The following is a 21,702-nucleotide window of genomic DNA, read 5'->3' as shown; positions in this document are numbered from 1 at the left end:
CAGTTATATGCCATCATCATATCTGAATGCTGCAGAGAGGCAGAGAAAACAGAGAAGGAGGAGCACATGGAAGGGGGGAGGTTAGAAACCAGGGCTGGGGTGAACAGCAGTAGCCTTTATTATTTCTAAATACTGAAAATTGAACTTATTGAATGCCAGATTATTACAAAAGTAATAATCTGGCATTCCCATCCCTGCCATGAAAGCAAGCCTAGAAATGCTCAGACATGGCTGACTTCCAAGGGGTTTTCATGTCCCACTGGTTCTGTGTTTTGAGTTTGTAGTGCTGCAGTGGGACAGTGCTGAGCATTTGAACACACATACAAAACAGGCAGATGTGCAGATCCACAGGTCAGGCTCCTATGCAGTCCCAGCTATGAAGGAGATAGCTCTGAAAGAAGGAGACAAGCTCCAGCACACCCTGAGCATCACATGGCACTGGGTCTTTGGAATTAATGATGGCAAAAACCCAGTCATGCCAGAACATTCTGTCAGTAAGGATGCAGCTGTGGCCCTGAGGTTCACGGGGCTGGTTTTGGTAAATGTGCCTGTGCTGCAGCTGGTGAGAGTGAGAAATGAATGCCAAAGGGACAGAGGTGCTGTACCTGGCTTTCTAATTCCCCTCAGTGTTGGTGTCTTCCCTTTCCTCAAACACATTTTACTCAGCCTACTCTCTGCAGCAGAGGGGAAGGATCATGCAAATTCCTACTAATTAAGCTCCCTGAGGAAAAGGTTGGCAATCCTGTGCAGAGCAGGAAAGCCCAGAAATCCAGGCAGAAGGACTTGACTTCACTGCAGAACATGTAAGGAGAAAGCAAAGCAGTTGATGCCACTGCAAATAAGCAATTTTTAGTCCCTCAGCTACGTGGGAGCTTCCAGCAAAGCAACAGGAATACTTCCAAAAATAGCATGCAAGAAAGAGAAATGGCCACGAGTTTTTAGTACTGCAAGAGGAAAAACCCCAAAAATAATAGGAAAGTTACAGGGAGAAAACAAAGCATAAACATCAGAGAAAAATCCCCCTTTTGTTTCTCTTCTGCCGGGCATCTGTGTAAAGAATCTCATTGGGATGTTCCAATGCAGAGGGCATTGTAAAGAACAAATGTGTTTTCAGGAGGGTTTTTTGAGATGGGTCACAGAACCTGTCCTTCCCACATGGCCAGGCCTGGAAGCGTTCCTGGTACCCCAGAAAGTCTGTCAGCTTCCCCAGCACCCCATCTCTTAAAAACAATAAACAGGGTGGCTTACACTACCCTAACAAAAGCCTAATCTCTTTCCAAGTGCAGGTAGAGATCACTAGGTCCAAGACATTAAATCCTGTTAAATTACACAGTTGAGCCCTGGGTATGTGTGGATATTTTAGTATGCCAAAGTGCTTAGTGTTGGAAATCCACCTGCACTATTTTATTTTTGTTAATCTCTTTTAGCATTTCCTTTTCCTCACATGAATTTTGCTCAGGGAGGCACTTACCATCGGAGACAACAGCCAAAGGATCCTCTGGGGTGTTGTTAGGGCTTGGCAGAACTGGGATTCTCTCGCTGGACGTTTTGCTGACTGTCTGTACTTGAATCTTTGGAGTCGTGGATTCTTTTCTGAGTTCCCAGCAGTGGGCAGCTGCTGCAAGCCTCTGCTTTCTGTGGACACCTTTCCCTCTCCCTTTATGGGATCCTGAGGTTTTAAAGTAAACAATTCATTCTTGTTCTGATAAGTCATATTAAAATATTGATCTGGGGGAGGGAGATGACCCTTGCTGCACTGAGCCGGAGTCACCTTTAGTCAGACTAAAGAATGGAAAAAAGCTCAGAGACTTCAATTTTCTCTGCTCCTTCAGAGAGCACTTGTGGGGAGGGAAAAATGCAAAAGATAAGGGGGTTTCAGCTCTTTGTTTTGCTGAACCCTGAGATGAAGAGTGTTTACCCTGGCTGCATATTAATTGCTTACTTCTGCCAGTGAGACTGATTTCATCAGTTTCTCAGTGCTCATCTCATGTTCACTGCTGAGGCTTGCCAATCTTTTTTCTTTCTTAAATTTTGAGGTACTGTCTGCTTTGCCTAGTAATTTTCAGGTTTTACTTTTTCCAGCACACCTGGGAAGTAGGGGGAAAAGCCTGGCTTCAGTTGAGCCTGTCTGAACAGCACTGGCAAACCCAGGGATGGTACACACCTCCCAGGACCTCATCCAACAAAGAGATTGTATAAATCTCCAGTTTAGGGCCTGATGAATTTCACTTTTTAGGCCAAAATAGGATTTGAACCTGAGATCTTCTCTGAACATAAAATAAAGTCACATTTTGGGTATGAGAACATTTGCTAGTTAACTAACAGTTGTTTCATCACTTACTTCCATTACCACTTGTGTTCTACTAGAATGTTTTGGAAAAGTCTGAAGTAATAGTTTGGGGGTTTAGGAAGCAACATTTTCAGTATGAATACTTCACAAAAGTGAGCAACCAGGTAATTTTACTGATTTTGACTGGATGTTCCGTCCAGCAGCAGAAAACCATCATGAAATCAAATTTGGAAAACATTCTGTGTCTTGCCCCCTCCTCCTTACACCCTCTTGGTTACCAGCTGATGACACATCTTTTTTGCTTAAATCTGTCTTGGACTGCAGATCTGTCATGGCAAGAATAATCTATGGTTTCCTAAAATGCTGATTCCTAATCCCAGTCCTGTTACGTAAATAGTAATTCCTTGTTTGGGACTGGTCCATGCACACAGTGTAAAGATGACAAAAATACTTCTTCTACTATTTCAGAGTCTGCCCTAGTCGTAGAACATGTTTTGGGGAAAGTAGGTATCTAAAAATGACCTGTAAAATTATATCAGCATCCTGTGTGCAAACTCCTTATGCTACTCGGAACTGCTCTGAAAGTAAAGATGTGCATTTGAAGTCTACAGAAGATATATGACAATATGCTTAATCAGAATAAAAGAGGACAATATTAGGTCAGGAAGACCTCATATTAAAAAGAAATCAACCAACCCAAAACCAAAATGCCACATGTTGTCCAAAACTAGCAGGAAAAACCCCAAAATGTGCTACTTTTAATCACAGCAGAAACACCACTTATTTGGTGTTTGTGAGTTGTGTTTCTGGGGAAAAAAAATCCAGTTTCCCTCAAAATGGGTCTCTGCAACTGTAGGTGAAGCACTGGTCACTCCACAGGGAGCCTGGGGAAAGTCTGGAACTGCATTGCAACATCCAGCACTGCTGCAGACTGGTTGGGGTCCAGTTCTCTGAAATGAAATGCCAAAGTATTGGGAAATTCCTGGAAAAAGAAAAGGAACTGGTTTGTTTAAATGTTACTAAAGGTGACACAGGGGCAGATAATGCAATATACATTGCACACAGACCTGAGGGCCAGATTCTTCCCTTGGAAATACATACCTATGACCCCAAGCAAAATCATCTAACTTTGAAGTGCAGTCTAACTGTGAGGCTGGCACTGCTCAGAGCAGAGGACTGACTCCTGTGATCTCCAAAAGTCCCTTCCAGCCTAAATGATTCTGTGCTTCCATGTTATATGCAGAGTTCCTGGTGAGTAAGGTGTCACTAGACAAAGGACACAATTTGATCCCTACAAAAGCTCTTTCCTCTCATTTATCTTATATACAATATGAAAGATATGTTGAGGGAAATGGAAATCACAGGGATGGTGTCTTTTCTGTGTAGAAACAGTGGAAGAACCACTTCAAAGCTGAAGGAATAACTGCAGGGACAAAAACCTGAGCTGTATCTTGTGGCTTTACTCCAGCACATAATACTCTTCAACTGATCTGGGGCTGGCTATTGCCATCTTTGGAAAAATCCTGCCACTGTCCCACCAGCTGTGGGCATGGCTCCCTTGGCTTAAAATTCCAGATTCAAAGATTTAGGCCAGAATCTTTTATGGAGAAAAATTACACATAACCAACAGTGGAACTGAATTTATCCCTTTGCTTTCTGAATGTCAGTAACTGTGCTGACTCACATCACTTTTGGATATGGCCATACAATTTTTGAGAGGACATTGCTACAGGAATTCTTGGGCTCAGAGGAGGCAAAGGTGGTGTTTATCAGCTTATCCCAGAGTACTGCAGCATTCAAAGGGCATATTTACCACAATCTCATGGACAGAGGTAAGGGCTACAAGTGCTGGAACACTCAGTTACCAGAGCTCAGTTACCAGAGGAGAAATGCTGTGATCCTTGTCAGTCAATGGCCACTGGTTAAAGATTACCTGTGCTGGTCACTCCGATGGCTGGGTGGAGAAAGATTAGCTCAGGGCAGCAGAAAGTTGAGCAAAGGTCTTTAACCTGGAAGCCATGATCTCTTCTGATTTCTGCTGGGGATCAGTAAACGAAATTGATTTGAGTTTCCCAATCATCAAACTCATTACATCAGTTCTGGATCACCCTGGCATTTCCTGTAACCATTTGCCCTCTGACAGAGAGGGGTTGGGAATTATCTTCAGATTAGGAGAGTAAGGTCTGGCTGACAATGTACTCTCCATGACATTGCTTCTTCCCCAGCAAAATAGTTGTGAGCAGAATTTAAGCAATTTTGCTGCAAACAAAAGGCTAACACAAAAACCTTGTATTTACCAGTCCCTCAGGGTGACTCTCCTTGTCCCAGGAGATCTGCTGGCTCTGCAGACAGGTGTGCTGGGCACACCAGTGTATAAAGGATGCCCTAGGGTGGCTTTGAGGGAGCACTTCTGGCTCTGTTAGTCCCCTGTCCCCTGAGCCACACATGAAGATAAGCAGCTTTATTAATTTTTTGTCTCTGCAAGTAAAAATTCTGTTTCAATCCACTTCTGAGAACTTGAGGAGACTTTGGTGACCTGCCGTCTGTCAGACCCTAGCGCAGTCTGTGCCCGGGGCTGAGGGTGGCTCTGCTGAGGGGCACTGTGCCCTGGCCCTGTCCCTCCTGGAGCCCAGCCCCAGCAGCCAGGCCTGGGGCAGCGGGGACAGGGCTCTCGGTGCCCTTGGCTTGCTGCAGCCAGCTCTCATTGACTGCTGCTTGTCTGAATGGCAGCGCTGCAGGTTTGGGTGCGAAGGGACCTAAAAGATCATCTCCTTCCACCCTCGTGGGCAGGGATGTCTGCCGCTCTCCCAGGCTGCCCCAAGCTCTGTCCAACGTGGCCTGAGACACTCCCAGGGATGGGGCAGCCACAGCTTCTCTGGGCACCTATGCCAGGGCCTCATCACACTCACAGCTGAGAATTTCTTCCCATTATCCCATCTAATCTTGCCCTCTGGAAGTGTGAAGCCATTCCTTGTGTCCTGTGAGTCCAGGCCCTTGTCCCAAATTCCCTTCCCATCCCTCCTGTGAACCCCTTAGGTACTGCAAGGTTGCTGTATTGCAGGGAACCTGCACACAGAAAGAGCAGGGGGGTGAAATACAGATCTTGAGTTCAAAATAAAGTGAGCATTGGCAGTTCCTGACCTAGCACTGGGCATTTTAACATTATGTATGAAAGGAATGGAAAGAAGAATTATTAATGTCTAGTACAGGCTGCAGAAGCAGGCGTGGGAATTTACACAGGTGTTCAGGTGTGCTGAAGTCAGTTAGTCCTGATTGGGATCAGGTGTGGCTCAGGGAGCTCGTAACGGTTTTTTAGTCTAAAGTCATTGTCAGTGTTGTGAGGGTTTAGGAGTGTTTCTGCCAAATTGGACAAGGTAATCCATTGCATTGGATATTAAATTTACTGGATAACAACAGCTCTGGAGTTCCCGAGACTGCTCTTCTGGACTGACTTGCCTGGAGAGACTTAAAACTGACAAGTAAGTGGACTTCTGTTTGTTGTGGTTGGAATGAGGTGACTGAGGTTCCTGTACTCGGCAATTAAAACAGGTGGTGGTGTGCCTTGGCATGTATTAGATTTGGTGAGCTTTATAGAATGATTATCTGTGGGAAATGTGCTGGATCAGAAAGAAATTACCAGAAAACTTTTTGCCTGCCTGCCAGCATCTTCATGCTCTCTGAGGATAGCTTAGAAAGAAAAAAACTGAAATAAAACAGAGTGTGGTTAGTGAATGAGAGGTGGCCTTGTGTTTCAGCCTCTGGATCACCAAGGGTGATGGTGTCTTGATCCTGGACACTTCTACCTGCTTCCTGAAGTCTTTTTCACAACATTCTGATTTCAGGACCTCAGAGAAAAAGAAGCTGCTATGTTTTCCCAGTCTGTCCCTGTGGGTAATCCAAAGCAACAGGTTTGAGGGGCTGGCTGTGGCTGCACAGGTGCAGTTGGTCTGTAATTACTTAGGTTGGTGCAGGTGCTGACCATCAGACATCCTCAGGTGTTCAAAGATAGTTTTGAGTGAAAAGAAGGACTAAAGTGGGGAGGAAAGTGAGGCAGCAGCTTTTGTGAGAGAACAATTCCCTGCGTTCCAGGGCTTTTTCCAGATCAGCTCTTGGGAATCAGTGGGTTTGTACTGTGCTCACAGAGCTCGCAAAGGTATTTAGCTGAAGTGTAATCCCAAATGCTGTGTGATGGACTAGGCTGAGGTATTCATTCATGTGCCCGCACTTCAGAACCCCCATGGATGTCCGTACCCGGCACCTGCCTCGGTGTGTGAGGGACAGGAGCGGTGCGGGCCCTGGAGTCCCTGTCCCTGGGTCAGGCGGTCACTCTGTCCCTGCGGGGAGCCCTGGCACGGCCTGAGGGTGGTGCAGAGCGCCGGCCGTGCCCAGGCCCCGCTCCGGCGCGCCGTGCCCGCGGGCCGTGCTGCGTTTGCAGGCGGCGCAGGGCGCTCGGGGGCTGCGGGCAGCGAGGGCAGGGCCCCTTGTGCCGCCGGGGCTTGTGGCACCTGCCGGGCTGCCGGCCCTGGCCCCGGCAGCGAACGCTCCTGCGGGTGAAGGGCCGGTGCGTCTGCGGGCACTCGAGAACAATGAACAGCCTCTCCTCTCGCTGCGAAAACAGACACAGTCACTAACCTGCTGCTCCGTGTCCGCCTGTGTCCCGCACACCGTGGAGGCGTCACTGGGCAAACGGGGCTGCCCGGGGCCGAGCTGGGCTTAAAAGGACACGGGTTCTTGTTGGGTGGGGAGGGGAGGAGTGCCCAGCTCTGGAAGGAAACATCTGGCTGTCTTTAACCACTAGGAACTGCGTGCACGACCTGCCTGTGTAATCACATACCAGTTCAGCTCACCAGAGCTTGAAATCTATTGCCATAGCCTCACAAGGTTTCCCAGTTACACAATGTTGTCCTCAGAATACAGTTTAAAAAGTTATTTTGAGAATTCCTTTTTATGTGTTTTGTTTCTTACTGTTTCACAGTGTTAGTAGTATTAGTGTTTGAGAAAAGAACTCATTTGCTGGTTAAATTAATTCTTTCTTTTAATGGAGAAATGAGATCCAACAGTGAAAAGTAACCTTTTTAAAAGAAACACAAAATAAGGGAGAAGGGAGGAAAATTCTGTTTGATTTCCAGCAAATGCCCACTTTAAATATCTGTGTATTGATATTCTTATTTGGAGATAATGCTAAGGTGTTTCAGTAAATTTTTTTTGGACCAAAGGTACCTGCTCTGTCAATCTATATCAGTCTCACCAGGGATTATATGGCACAGCCACTGTAGAGCCTGTTAATGCTGTATGGGACCCCTCTTTATTTTCATTAAATAGGACATAGAATGTGCCCATTTAAAGATAAAGAAACAATTAGCGAATTTTATGTCCAAGTGAAGATTCTTAAACTATGTAATTTGCAGTTGTTTCAAGATTATTTGCTTCCAATACATATTCAGGGATTCAGATATTATTCTCTCTGCTTACCAAGAAAAAACCCCAAATTTTAAGTAATGCTTGCAGGATTAATTCTGTATGAACTGACATTTAGAACTCACCTGCTGTTCCTAGAATACTCCTGAAAACTTGGTTTTCTTCCTCAGAAGTTTATTATGACTAGAAAAAACCAAAACACCACATATACAAATCTGAATCTTTGTCCCCAGTGGGAAGTGAGTTATTTCCTCCAGATATCAGCTGACGCTTTTCCAGCTGAGGTGAGAGCTTTCTGCCCCTCCCAGGCTGTGGAGCTGTCACTGGCATGAATGGGGTGGCAATGGTCCCAGAGAGTGCCCGGGGCTGTGCCAGGGGCACCTGGGCTGCTCTGTGCCTGAGATGGGCTGTGCCAGGGGCACCTGGGCTGCTCTGTGCCCCGAGACTGTGCCAGGGGCACCTGGGCTGCTCTGTGCCTGGGATGGGCTGTGCCAGGGGCACACACCTGGGCTGCTCTGTGCCTGGGATGGGCTGTGCCAGGGGCACACACCTGGGCTGCTCTGTGCCTGGGATGGGCTGTGCCAGGGCACCTGGGCTGCTCTGTGCCTGGGATGGGCTGTGCCAGGGGCACACACCTGGGCTGCTCTGTGCCTGGGATGGGCTGTGCCAGGGGCTCCTGGGCTGGGCAGCCCGTGGCACAGGAGGGGCCGGAGCTGTTGGATCACAGCTGCTGGGGACGTGGATGGAGATCTTTGGGGCCTGGCTGAGAGGGGCTCTGGGGTGGCAGGGACACGGGTGTGGGTGTGGTGACACCTGCTGCTGGTGGCACAGCTCCTGTGTTCCCAGTGTGCCTGGGGAATTAGGTACCATCTGCCCATGGCTGGCAGTTGGAGCTGTTTCACATATGTGAGCTGCAGCATGGCAAACATTAATCATTCCTCTCGAGCCTCTGTGGGTGTGGGCCAGGTTTGAAACTAAGTGGTTGCGTGGCAAGATTATGTGTGTTTCACAATTCTTAAATGCTAGTAGAACATTCCTGAGTGCTAGTGGAGTGTAAAGTCCAATTTTAATTTAGGATCAGTGAGTAACTTAACTAGACGTGTACCATACTGCTGTGACAAGCAGCCTGGGAATTCCTGAAGCTTGTTGAGGATAATTTCTCATCACAAGTGCTCAGTGAGCCAGCTAGGAAAGGTGCTCTGCCACAGGGGTTTGTGAATAGAGGACTCATGGCAGGAGTGATGGTTCTGGTCACAGTGACCATGACATGGTTTGGTTTAAATTTTCTGTGTAGTTACAAAAAGCAGAGTTGTTGCCCTAGATTTCAAATTGAAGCTGCCAGGGAGCAGTTGGCCATGTCCCCTGAGTGCTGGTCGGGTTTGACTGAAACGTGCAGAGAGGCAGTGCCATTCAGGCAGAAGCCAGGTGGGTGGGGTGGATGCCAGCTTGGCTCAACAGGGCACGCTGCTCTGGGCTCTCTGGGAGCCAGGCCAGGTGCCACGGGAAGAGGAGAGCTGTGGTTTGCCAGCAGAGTGCTTGGGTCTCAGTCCAAGGGCCCTCACTGTTCAACGCTGCTGTGCAGGGTCTGGGGGCAGGAGTGAGGATGCTGAACTGGGAGGTGCTGTGGGCTCGAGGGACCAGAGGCCTCGCAGAGGGGTCTAGAGAGGTGGAACACTGGGCAGTCATCAGTGGCACGAGAATTCGTGATGGTTTCTGCAGGGCCTGGATTTCACCCCGTATGTACTAGTGCAGCGCTTATTGTGTGAATTACAGGATTTTGCTGAAAAGCATAAAGATTAATGACTGTACCTGCTGGGAGCATGGGATGGAGTTCTCTCGAAGTCAGGCAGTGGCAGCCACAGGTTTGTGAGAACTGGCTGACTCACCTTTACCCCTTTACCCCAAACTGGGAATTTTTCATCAAATTAAGTTTTCCTGAAATGCATCATTTGACAAAATACTCCTACTCTGCTGAAGTGGTAACTTAAAAAAACTTCTATTTAATTTGTAACTGTATTTTTTTTTAACTCCTGAAAGCTGGCATGAGTATGGCAGTTTGAATTAATGTTGCTTTTTAAGTGTTGTTTAAAGTTGTGCTTTTGTTTACATTAAGTCTTGGGGGTTTCATGGTTGGGGTTTTTTTAAAAGTCAGCTTTAGATAGTACAGTTTGAGCATAAGAACAGAAGGAAGCTGAGTGAGGGTTGCTATGAATTGCTTATGTGTGTTTGCTGAACAAGCACCTAGTGAAGTAATGGTGCTGGATTAAGTTTTTGGGTTTTTTTCCCTCAGCACTTTCTAAAGGCACCCAGTTATTTTCAGTACCAGATAAGTAATGATTTTGGTGCTGTGCTACATGTCTGAACAATGCTTTACTGACAGAGAAGTTTGCAGAGCTATGCTAGTAAACGGAGAGCTGTCCTGGCCCTCTGTGCAGGCAGGAGCTGTAGGAAGGCCTTGCGTTGCCTTGCGCCTCTCCCAGGCTGTTCCCCAGCAGCCCTTGCCCTGCTGAGCTGGAAGGAGCTCAGGAGCTGATGTGGCACTTTCTTGGTGCCTTTCTTCTCCCGTGGTGCCAGGTGAAAGCTCTGGAAGGTGGTGTTAAGCAAACTGCGTCTGAAATGTGTGTTGTACCCAGGCATTGATAAAACATAGAAGCACAATTTATCCTTACGTTATTATGACATCATGGGAGACGGTGAGCCAGCTGCTTGATTGCTGAGGAAGAGGAACTGTTTCAAACTTGACAATTTTCTTAAAAGCTGCCGTTCACAGAAGTAACGCACTAGGGCAAAGGAAAGTCCTGGTGTGGTAGGGGAAATGTTGTCACTTGTGCAAACAGGTGGCTCTCAGTTCCCTGAACTCTAGGTGGGCTGCGGAGGAAGGTAATTACTGGACTTACACTATGTTACCCCACTTTAGGCAGGTAGAAGTTATTTAATGGCTGTGCTCTGTGAAGAACCCCTTAAAACTAAATATCCGTGCTGCACCAGCACACTAAAACATGTAGAGGTACAGCAGAGAGGTATCTGCCTGTGGCATACAACTAATATTTGCCAAGTATTATCTAGTGTGCATCTCTTATCTTTTAGCTGTAGTCCAAGGTTCAAAGTTTACCTTTTGTTTAAGAACTGATTTCACAGGGAGGTCATGTCCTTTGGCTAATCCAGCAGCAATAGAGGTCTGTAAAATGGAAATTGGGTTTACCAGTACTTGGAGGAGAGCCCTGAAGCCCACATGGAATCCCCTGTGGCACAGAGGTGTATCCACTGACATGGCAGTATGCAGAGAGCCCGGACAAGCGACAAAGTGGAGGAAATAATTAGTCTGCTGTGGAATGTTGTGGTGTTGCCAGACCCAGCCTCAAACCAGGAGAAGATAAGCCCTGACCCTTTGCTCCTGACCCAGGCACAGCCCTTCCCAGGGTACTGGTCACTCATCCCCACCTTCCTATTTTCACTGCAAAGAGTCAGTTGAAATTATTCCCAAATAGCTGAAACCACCAAGCACACTGGGAAAGGCAGGTTTACCACAAAACAAATGGCCACAAGAAAATCATAACATAATGTAGCAGAGGGTGTTAGTTTTTACTTCTGGTTTTCCTTTATATAGCTATGTGCATTTGTATATAACGATCTGTAAATAGGGGTGAGGAAAATCTCTCCCTTTAGAGGCAGAATTAAGTGATTATGCATCAAGAATTTATTCAGAATTTTAAAACTGAAGCAAGCACAGAGTAGTTCCTGTCCACAGCAAGTTTGGTGCATTTCGTTTCTATTTAAGTGGCACTGGCCTCTCTGGCCAGGGTTGTCTCTGTGTCTCAGGCACTGGGGACTGCAGTGACCAGGGCATGGACAGTCTGAAACCAGAGCAGATCTCTCTGGATCAGCAAGCAACACACTGGGGACAACTGAGGACAAGAAGGAGCAGAAACCATCAGCCTCTGGGACAAGGACTTAATTTTAATCACACAGATCATGCCTCATGTAGGGAGGCAGATCCTCAGACCCTCTTAGCACAAAAGCCCGTTTTGATCTAGTTCTCCTGTCCTCCACACAAACCACAGGAATCCGAATTTTGGGCTACCTTTACAAACTGCATTTCAGTTTTGCTAAAGCCAATCCCTGCAGGCCCCTGCTTTCCAGAGCACCAGTCCTTACTGATCTCCAGTTCCCTGGAAAACCTGCCCCAGTCCCAATCTGAGCCAGCGACAGCCGCAGCCTGGCTGAGCAGAAGTCTGGAGAGGTCAGAACCCTCTGCTGGACTGCTGTACTTGGAGTGAGATCCAGCTGCAAATGGAGCTCTGGAAACAGCCTCCAAAACGTTCTAGTGTCAGACCTTTAAAATGGCTCTAAAGAGCTCCAGCACGAGTCCTTGTCCCAGCCCTGGCTCACACACACACAAGAAACCAGGGGTCACACAGGCCCTGCTTGCAGAATTCCTGATCCAAACCCGCACCTTTTGTGCCCAGCGCTGAGGGATTTCTGACAGAGGATTAAGAAAGAGCAGTCATCACCCCAGCCCTTCAGGCTTTGGCAAGATTTTGTAGTGAACGGACCCAAATTCAATTCTTTCATCTAAATCTCTGACAAGTCTTGTTAGAAAGATACCAGACAGTCACACAGGCCACAGAATTAAAAGCCTGCAGAAGGAATAAAGGAAGCTTTCCTAGTAATAACAGAAGTGCCTTTCTTCCCTCATCAGTCTGGGACCGTAGCACTAAATCTTTGCCAACGCTTAAACCCCTCACAGGTTTTATTTCTCAGAGCTGGGCCAGTGCTGAGCTGCTCCCATGTGCCTGCAGCGCTTTGGGGAGGGGCAGGACAACATCCCACTCCTGCCTGGATACATGTCAAGCTCATAGGAAGTAATTTCCCTTCTCTCTCTGACCCGCGGTGCTGTGGGAAATGGTGCTGAGGTGGCGGGCTCTGGGTTGGGGTCGGGGTAGGTGCTTTTCCGTGCCGTTTTCCAACCGTCCCTACCCAACACAGCGCCGCCCTCTTGGAAGGACACCCAATCCGTGTCTCTGGTGCCGGGAACTCCACTTCTCTCACCATGCTGGCTTCTGGCAGGAGCCACTGGTGGCCACTGGTGTGGGCTGGCTCCAGCTCTGCTCTGCTCTGCCAGGGCTGCTGCATTTACCTGTGCCGTGCCAGGACAGCAGCAACAGAGCAAACGGGCTGCCAGAGCTGGGGCCCACCAGGCTGTGTTTCCCCCTGAGAACAGTCTCCATCCTTCTCTGGAGAAGAGAATGAAAAATGGGGAAAAGGAGGCGATGAGTAGGGAAAATTGTGGGAGTAAATATTGAGAAAAGCTCCATGGTATCAAATAAATATTTTGAAGTAAAAATGAGGGAATTTGTCGAAGAGTAGGGGAATTTTGGGGGATGAAACTTTAAAAAAAAATCTAAGAATGAGTATTTTTGGGTAAAAAAATAAGGTAAGGAAAATTTGGGTTGTAAAACTGGAGATAGTCCCTAGAATAGATGATTGATATTTTCTTGTAAAAATGAGGAAATCAGAAGTGGAAACATAGGGAAAATTTGGGGAGGAAAAGTAAAATAATCCTCAGAGATTCAGGAATTAACATCCTGAGGTAAATTGAAGTCATCAGTTGTGGACATGGAGCAAAAATTTTGGGTGTAGAAATGGATGTTTTCTCCAAGATGGAGAATGAACATTGTGAGGAGAAAATAGGATTACTGGTAGTGGACAGGTAGGGAAATTTCGGGGGTAAAGAGTTAATCTACATGGGGATGTTTTTGAGGGAAATTGTGCCCAGAGGTTAAAAAAAAATCCAAAACCAATCCTGCTTCACCTCTATTTCCCAGGATAAATTCTACAAGCTACCAGTTGAGGGACTAAAAAATTATAAAAATGGAGCCAAGAATATTAAGGGTTCTAGGAATCCCATCCAAGTGTTGTCATTGAATTTTTAACAGATCTTGAAGCTTTTGATGACAATAATGCATTTCTCTGTTGGGATTGCCATGGACTAAGTGAACCCTCAGGACTTGTTTGGCTCATTTCTCCCTGGAAAAGTATGTTGCACATTCCGAGCCATTGATGAAATGCTGGAAAGGGCAGTAATTTAAGGTTATTTGGAGGAGTTGTATGTATGCTGTCTTGTCAGGCGCCAGCCAGTTCTGCCTTAGGGTCGTTCAAGGGGCTTAGTGTGTAAAACAGCAATAGTAGAAAAGGAGCAGCATTCCCATCCTAGCGCTTTCTCGTGATCCCAAAATTGCTTAGGAGCTGAGAATATGAACATTCTGAGTTCAACCCCTAGATGGGCCAATAACTTCTCATCGTTTGACCTGATGATCCTTGGGGGTCTCTCCAATTCAGAATCTCCTCTGCTCGGGAAAAAAGGAGGTAACAGATTCCCCTAGCATTATAAACCCAGAGGTTTTTCCATTGGAGAGAGCCACAGAGAAAGCGGGGGAGAGGAAGGAGAGCATCGGGTCTCACCCGGCAGGTGTCGGATGAGCGGCCCGAGCGGCAGAGAGGGACCGGCTCCTTGTGCCCGCGGCGCTCCAGCCGCGCTCGTTCCGCCGCGCCCCGCGGGGTGCGCTCGCTCGGGGGCCCGTGAGGGGCTCGCTGTCGCCGCGGGGGCTGCGGGGCGGCGCCGTGTCCGCCAGGGGGCGCCGCGCGGGGCAGGCGGCGGGAGCGGCGGGGCCCGTGGGGTCCCCGTGTCCAGCCCGCTGCCAGCCGCGATCCGGCGGCCGCTCCAGGGAACAGCGCCTCGCACACCGCCCGCCGGGGAAGAAGGGGCTCTGCCCAGCTTCCGCAGTAGGCACCGGCGGGACCAGGACCCGAATCCCCGGCCCAGATCCCGGTCCTGGCCCCGCCAGAGCGCCTCGGGCTCCGCGCAGCGCCGGGAGCAGCCCCCGCTCCGAGTTTCCGCACAGCGCCGAGCGACGGTCCCGCCACACGCCGAGATGAGCATCCACCGCAGAAAGCGGGCCGGGCCGGACCCGCCGGGATTTAGGGGCGCGGGCGGGGCGGGGCCCCGGGGGGGCGGGGCCGGCACAGGTGCGAGGGGCCCCAGAGCGGCTACGCGGGGCGGGGAGCCATTCGCTTCTCGGCGCTCGGTGAGCGAGCCTGCGGCCGGCCGGGCTCTGTATTTCTTTTTCCCTGTATTTTTCTACTGCATTTCTTTTCTTTTGTATTTCTTTTTCTCTATACCTCTCCTTTCTACCCTCCCTTCCTGCCCTCCCTCCCCCCCAGGCGCCCCCCCATCCCCTACTCACCCCTACCCTACCCCTCCATCCTCTCCCTCTTGCTCCCACCCTTCCGACTCAAACACAGTAGAAATTCTCCAGAGTAGAAATCCATTTTGATTTAATTGAAATGTACATCTTTGAGTCTATGGTTAGAAAACATAACTATGTAGCTTGACTGCAAAAGCCTAAGCTCAAAGAAACTGCTTCAGTGAAAGACAGATAAGGAAGAAGAGACAAAAGGTGATAAAGAGAGACGGAGAAACTACTGTGAGAGCAAGTCAACCTGACCTAAGAATTCTTTCTGATAAAGAAGAACTAGCACCAAATGTCACGCGAAATTCGTAAAAATGAATATGTATGAACCTGTTGGGAAATTATATGCATATGTATCCAAGAGGGAGATAAAAAGAGACCTGACGTTCCCAGAGGTACGCATGTCTTTTAAAGAGCGTAATGTCCACATGCGTCCAGCGCTGTAATAAACATACCAGCTTTACAACTTTCACAAAGTTGTAGAGTTTTTAGTTATCTCCGCAAAACACTTCCCTCCCCAGCCGGGCTCCTCTCTGCCCCCTCTCCCTCCTCCCCTTTCTCCCTCCCGCAGTCTCTCCGCACCTGCCTTCTGTCCTTGTCACCCTCCTCTCGACTAGCCCCTCTGCCCCCCCTATTTCCAGTCTCCATCTCCTGCTCTCGCTCTCTCTCTCTCTCTGTTTTTCTTTCCTCGCAGCCGCGGGGCTCGGGGTGCCGGGCAATAATAAAGCCCAGAGGGCCGGAGCCCGGCGCCCCCGCCCTCGCTGGGGTCCCCACACGGGGCGGAGCCGCTCTGCGGGTCCCCCCATTGCAGTTCAATACACCGCCCCACACTGCCGGGGTTCCGGCTGTCCCTACATCACACTGGGGGGGTCCTGGGGCGGGGGGTGCGGGTTACAGCGGCCCCCTCACTAGGAGGGGGTCGGGGGGGTGGTGGGGGGGGGGCTTCCTCCTTAGGAGGGGGTCCCTCCGGAGGAGGGGGTCCCGGGGGTGTCGGGGTGAGTCCCTCCGGAGGAGGGGGGCAGGGGGGGCCACCCCCGTCTAGGCCCCGCCCCCCTTCCCGGGGACGCCCCTCCTCCGGACCGGGGCCCGGGGGGAGGGAAGGGCGCGGGTGGTTGGGGGAGCCGGGCGGGAGCGCCGTTCGTGTGTGTCTGTGTGGGGTTTGTTACGTCTGTTCTCGCTGCAGAGTGACGTGTCCCCCCCTGATTCCCCCCAGCCCACTCGAGGAGGGGTCTCCGGGAGCGGCCCGGGGTACACCCCGTCCTGAGGAGGGGTCCGGGGGAAGGGGCCGGGGCCTGGAGGGGGGCCCGCCCCTCCGCCCCCTCTCCGGGACCCCCTCCTCCGCAGGGGGCTCTCCCTGAGCCCCCATCCCGGGACCCTCTCCCAAGGAGGGCGCCCCCGTGTGACGGGGGAAGCGGTTGCGCCGAATTCGGTGCCGCTCGCCGAGTTCGGCGCAGCCCGGTTCGGCTCCCTCAGTTATTTATTAGTCAATAAAAATTATTATAATTAATTCTTCTGAAAGCCATCATTCTTATTATTGATTTACTACTTCAAGAATAATTGTATAGTTATTATTCATGACATCACCATTAATTAATTATTTACTACTTTACAAGTAATTTTACAATTCATGAGTAATTATAGCTCATTAAGTTGTGAATAAATAATTGCTCCCTAATTTTAAAATTAATTATTAGTTAAAGAATAATTACTAGTAATAAAATTAATAATTAATAATTAGTAGCCGAGTGTAGCCGAACCGAGCCGAGTTTAGCCGAAGAGCCGATGTGGCCGAGTCTAGCCGAACTGAGCCGAGTTTAGCCGAACTAAGCCGAAACGAGCCGAGTTCAGCCGAACCAGTCCGAGTTTAGCCGAGTATAGCCGAAGCGAGCCGAAGAGCCCTGGGGGCGTGGCCCGGAGGCCGTCGGGGCGGGACCAGGCGGTACCGGGGGCGCGGCTTCAGGGGGCGGATCCGGCTCAGGTGTGCGGGGTCCCAGGTGTGCGGGGTCCCAGGTGTGCGGGGTCCCAGTGCGGCTGCGCAGGGCGGGGCCGAGGGTAATTTAAGGTCCAGTAACCGCCGCAGCCGCCATTTGCTCACTCTGAGCTCGGTGCGGACGGGTGCCTCCTGTCCGGGCTCCGCAGCCCGAGACAGGACGTGCTTCGGCCACCACTTCTGTCCCCTCCTCTGCTCTTCCTTCTTCCTCCTCGTATTCCCCTTATTTCTCTGCCTTTTCCACCTTTCCCTCTCCTCCCAAAGCTCTCTCCTTTCCCTCCCATTTCGGCCTCGCCCTTCCCCCCCTCATTCTTCCTTTCCAATTCTCCGTATTCTCTTTCTTTCTCTCTCCTCCCCCCCTTTCCCTCTCCTCCTTGTCGGCCGCCCCTCCTGTCCCCCGCTGTACCCTTCCTTCCTCCTCCCCGTATTCCCGTTCTTTCTCCCCTAAACCCGACCCCCCCACTCATTCCTGTCCTGTCCCTACCCCGCTACTCCATTCTGTTCCGCCTTTCCCTCCTCTATCCACTGCCCCTCTTTCCCCCATCCCGGGCTTTCCTTCCCCTTTCGCTTTCCTCCCTGCTGTCCCTCCTCTCTTCCCGTTCTCTCCGTCCCTTCTTTCCCCTCAGCCGCGGGGCTGGGGGTGCCGGACAATAATAAAGCCCAGAGGGCCGCAGTCCGGCGCCCCCGGCCCCGCTGGAGCCCCGCTGGTGTCCCCATGCAGTTCCGCGGTTGTGAACGCAGGGGGCGCCACCGGGGCTCCGCTTCCCCCATCCCACAGGGGCCCCTCGTTTGGAGGGGGTCCCGGGATGGGGGATCGGGTTTGGGGACCCCCTTGTTTGGAGGGGGTCCCGGGGTGGGGGACACCCTCATTAGGAGGGGGTCCTGAGGGGGGGTTAGGAAGGGTACCCCTCATTAGGAGGGGGTCCCTGGGGGGGGGGGGTTAGGAAGGGTACCCCTCATTAGGAGGGGGTCCCTGGGGGGGGTTAGAAGGGTACCCCTCATTAGGAGGGGGGTCCCCTGGGGGGGGGGGTTAGGAAGGGTACCCCTCATTAGGAGGGGGGTCCCTGGGGGGGGGGGTTAGGAAGGGTACCCCTCATTAGGAGGGGGTCCCTGGGGGGGGGGGTTAGGAAGGGTACCCCTCATTAGGAGGGGGTCCCTGGGGGGGGGGGTTAGGAAGGGGCCCCCTCATTAGGAGGGGGTCCCTTGGGGGGGGGGGGGGGGTTAGGTAGGGCCCCCCTCCGGAGGAGGGGGGTCCCGGGGGGGGGCGGGGCGGGCCCCCTCCGGGGGAGGGGGCCCGGGGGAGGGGGGCGGGGCGGGGCGGGGGGGGGGGGGGAAACCCCCCCCCTCCTGGCCCCGCCCCCCTCCCCCGGGGCCCCTCCCCCGGACGGGGTCCCGGTCCCGCCCCCTCCCGGGGACCCCCCTCCTCCGGACGGGGCCCGGGGGGGGAGGGGGGGCGGGTGGGGTGGGGGGGGAAGCAGAGGGGGGCACGTCACTCCGCGCCGTGACATACGTACACGTGTAACACAAGCACACACACGAACGGCCCCCCCCGTCCGGCCCCCCCCACCCCACCCGCCCCCCCTCCCTCCCCCCCGGGCCCCGTCCGGAGGAGGGGGTCCCCGGAGGGGGGCGGGACCGGGACCCCGTCCGGGGGAGGGGCCCGGGGGAGGGGGGCGGGGCCAGGAGGGGGGGGTTTCCCCCCCCCCCCCCGCCCCGCCCCCCCTCCCCCGGGCCCCCTCCCCCGGAGGGGGCCCGCCCCGCCCCCCCCGGGACCCCCTCCTCCGGAGGGGGCCCTACCTACCCCCCCCCCCCCCCCCCCCCCCCCAAGGGACCCCCCTCCTAATGAGGGGGGCCCCTTCCCTAACCCCCCCACCCACCCCCCCGACCCCCTCCTAGTGAGGGGGGCCGCTGTAACCCGCACCCCCCGCCCCAGGACCCCCCCCAGTGTGATGTAGGGACAGCCGGAACCCCCGGCAGTGTGGGGCGGTGTATTGAACTGCAATGGGGGGACCCGCAGAGCGGCTCCGCCCCGTGTGGGGACCCCAGCGAGGGCGGGGGCGCCGGGCTCCGGCCCTCTGGGCTTTATTATTGCCCGGCACCCCGAGCCCCGCGGCTGCGAGGAAAGAAAAACAGAGAGAGAGAGAGAGAGAGAGAGCGAGAGAGAGCGAGAGCAGGAGATGGAGACTGGAAATAGGGGGGGGCAGAGGGGCTAGTCGAGAGAGGGCAGGTGCGGAGAGAGTGCGGGTGTGCAGGGCAGCAGGGGCCGGGGCTGGGGGAAAGGAAAGGAAGGATGTAGGGCAGGTTGAGGGGAAGGTGTGGGGAAGAAGGTATGGAAAGCGGGCAGGTGGAGCTGGGGTAGGGGGGGGAAGGGAGAAGAACTGAAGGCAGGTGGGGGAGAGAGTGCGGGGGGGAAAGGGGAGCACGGAGAGGGGGCAGAGAGGAGCGCGGCTGGGGAGGGAAGGACGGGGTAGAACAAGAGGGAGAGGATGGAGCAGTAGGGTAGGGCAATAGAGAGGGGGGGCGGGGGGCGACCGTAGGGGGGGAGGTGGAGGGGGGAGGGCTAGGGGGGAGAGGGAGGGGGGGGGGTTTGGGGGGGGGGAGGGTGTAGGGGGTGGGGGAGGGGAGGAAGGGAGGGTTGAAAGGAGAGGTATAGAGAAAAAGAAATACAAAAGAGGAGAAAAAGAGACACAAAAGAAAAGAAACGCAGCAGAAAAAGAAAAAGAAATATAGAGGCCGGCCGGCCGCAACCTTACTTACCGAGCGCCGAGGAGCAAATGGCTCCGCCGGCTCTCTCCGCGGCTTAAATCCTCCAAGCCCCGCCCCGCGCAACCGCTCTGCAACGCGCTGCACCTGTGCACGTCTAACTCGCCACACCTGTGCTGGCCCCGCCCCTCGCACCTGTGCCGGCCCCGCCCCCCCGGGGCCCCGCCCCGCCCGCGCCCCTAAATCCCGGCGGGTCCGGCCCGGCCCGCTTTCTGCGGTGGATGCTCATCTCGGCGTGTGGCGGGACCGTCGCTCGGCGCTGTGCGGAAACTCGGAGCGGGGGCTGCTCCGGCGCTGCGCGGAGCCCGAGGCGCTCTGGCGGGGCCAGGACCGGGATCTGGGCCGGGGATTCGGGTCCTGGTCCCGCCGGTGCCTACTGCGGAAGCTGGGCAGAGCCGCTTCTTCCCCGGCGGGCGGTGTGCGAGTCCCGGGGCCGGACGATCGAGGTGGGATTGGGGCTGGGATCGGGACCGGTATATCGCCGCGGGCGGGAAGAGCCGCTCCGGGGACGGGCGCTGGGACTGAGCCCGGTGCTGCCGCACCTGCTCCGGCCGGCGCGGGGCTGGGGTCCCGCCGGGGCTCCGGGGCCGTGGGGACCCCGGGGCTGTGCCGCTGCTTGGGCCCGCCAGGAGGACGGCGCTTTTCCCTGGACCAGTCGCCGGATCGCAGTTGGCAGCGGGCTGGACACGGACACGCCCGTGCCGGCCCCGGGACCCCACGGGCCCCGCCGCTCCCTCCGCGGCGACAGCGAGCCCCCCGCGGGCCCCCGAGCGAGCGCACCCCGCGGGGCGCAGCGGAACGAGCGCGGCTGGAGCGCCGCGGGCACAAGGAGCCGGTCCCTCTCTGCCGCTCTCGACCGCGCCCGGGGTGAGAGCGGGGCCCCGCTCGGGCCGCTCATCCGACACCTGCCGGGTGAGACCCGATGCTCTCCTTCCTCTCCCCCGCTTTCTCTGTGGCTTGCTCTACCCGAGTTTGGAGGGAGAGGGACGTGGGAGGAAGGCGCAGAAAAAAAGGAATACAGGGAGAAGGAAGGAGGACTAGGTGAGCAGGGCAGTTTTGGGGGGGCAGAGGGACAGGGGAGAAGAAAGGGGAATACGAGGAAAGGAGTGGTAGAGGGGAGAGAGGAGCCGTGGTTTTTGGGGGGCCGAGGAAAGGGAAAAATGGGGAGGAAAAAGGGGAACACGGGGAGAAGGAAGGAGGGCTAGGTGGGGGGAAGGCGCGGAGGTTTTGGGGTCAGAGAGAAGGGGAGAAAAAAGAGGAATACGGGAAGGAGGGGGAGAGGTGGGGAAGCCGAAGCCCCCACGACTCACCTGGGAAGCCGGGACAAGGAGCTCCTACCCGCGCCGCGCTCATAGTGAGTATAACGGCCGCCGGGCGGTTTCCGGGGGTTAAATCACCTCGGCCCCGCCCCGCGCACCTGTGTCGGGCCCGCCCCCTGCCTCCCGGGACTCTCCGGGGTGCCGCGTTAGAGTCAGCTGTGCTTAAGGTGCAGGTCAGTGGCAAGACCTGGATTTATCTCTTCTATCCCCAGAGCCAAGCAGTCAGTCTGGCATTCCTGTCTACTCTGATGCCAGCCACTGTCTTGTGTTCCAACTCACTCCTCAGATGGAAAAGGTCAGGCAGGAATGTCAGGAAGCATATTTAATAGAGAAGGAATGTTGTACTGTGCTCAAGTACTGCCCTAATCTTCCTCAGGACTGGGACCATAACTGCTGAATGCTACTGGCAGTGAGGCTTCTTCCCAGCTGGGTGATGCTGTATCCCAGGCTCCGCGGCGTGGCTGGATGCAGGCTGGACACGCAGGTAAGGCTAGGGCTCAAAAACTGTTGGCGGTGAGGTGAAAGTTTATTTTGGCAAGTGGTGTCATCTTGCTTGGATGCTGGGGAGCAGGCTGGGGCAGAGCTGCAGGTCAGTGGAACCAGCCCTGCTCCAGCAGTGCTGTCACCATGTCACTGCACTGGGGCAAGCACAAATCTGTCACCTTTAATCTG

At 53.5% G+C, this 21,702-nt stretch overlaps 1 protein-coding gene across 1 annotated transcript; it reads right to left on the bottom strand.

The window, feature by feature from the left end:
• Positions 1–6,605: 6,605 nt before the first annotated feature.
• LOC131096271 (basic salivary proline-rich protein 3-like) lies at positions 6,606–19,940 on the bottom strand. Its single transcript, XM_058044589.1, has 4 exons — positions 19,847–19,940; positions 17,902–17,965; positions 14,171–14,483; positions 6,606–6,896 (listed from the first exon to the last, which is right to left on the bottom strand). The coding sequence occupies exons 1-4, from the start codon at positions 19,938–19,940 to the stop codon at positions 6,606–6,608; spliced, it is 762 nt and encodes a 253-aa protein (XP_057900572.1).
• Positions 19,941–21,702: the final 1,762 nt, after the last annotated feature.

Source organism: Melospiza georgiana, chromosome Z, assembly GCF_028018845.1.
Source record: "Melospiza georgiana isolate bMelGeo1 chromosome Z, bMelGeo1.pri, whole genome shotgun sequence".
NCBI classification, from domain to species: Eukaryota; Metazoa; Chordata; class Aves; order Passeriformes; family Passerellidae; genus Melospiza; species Melospiza georgiana.
Note: the sequence above shows the minus strand (reverse complement) of the source record. Positions and strands in the feature narration are given on the sequence as shown.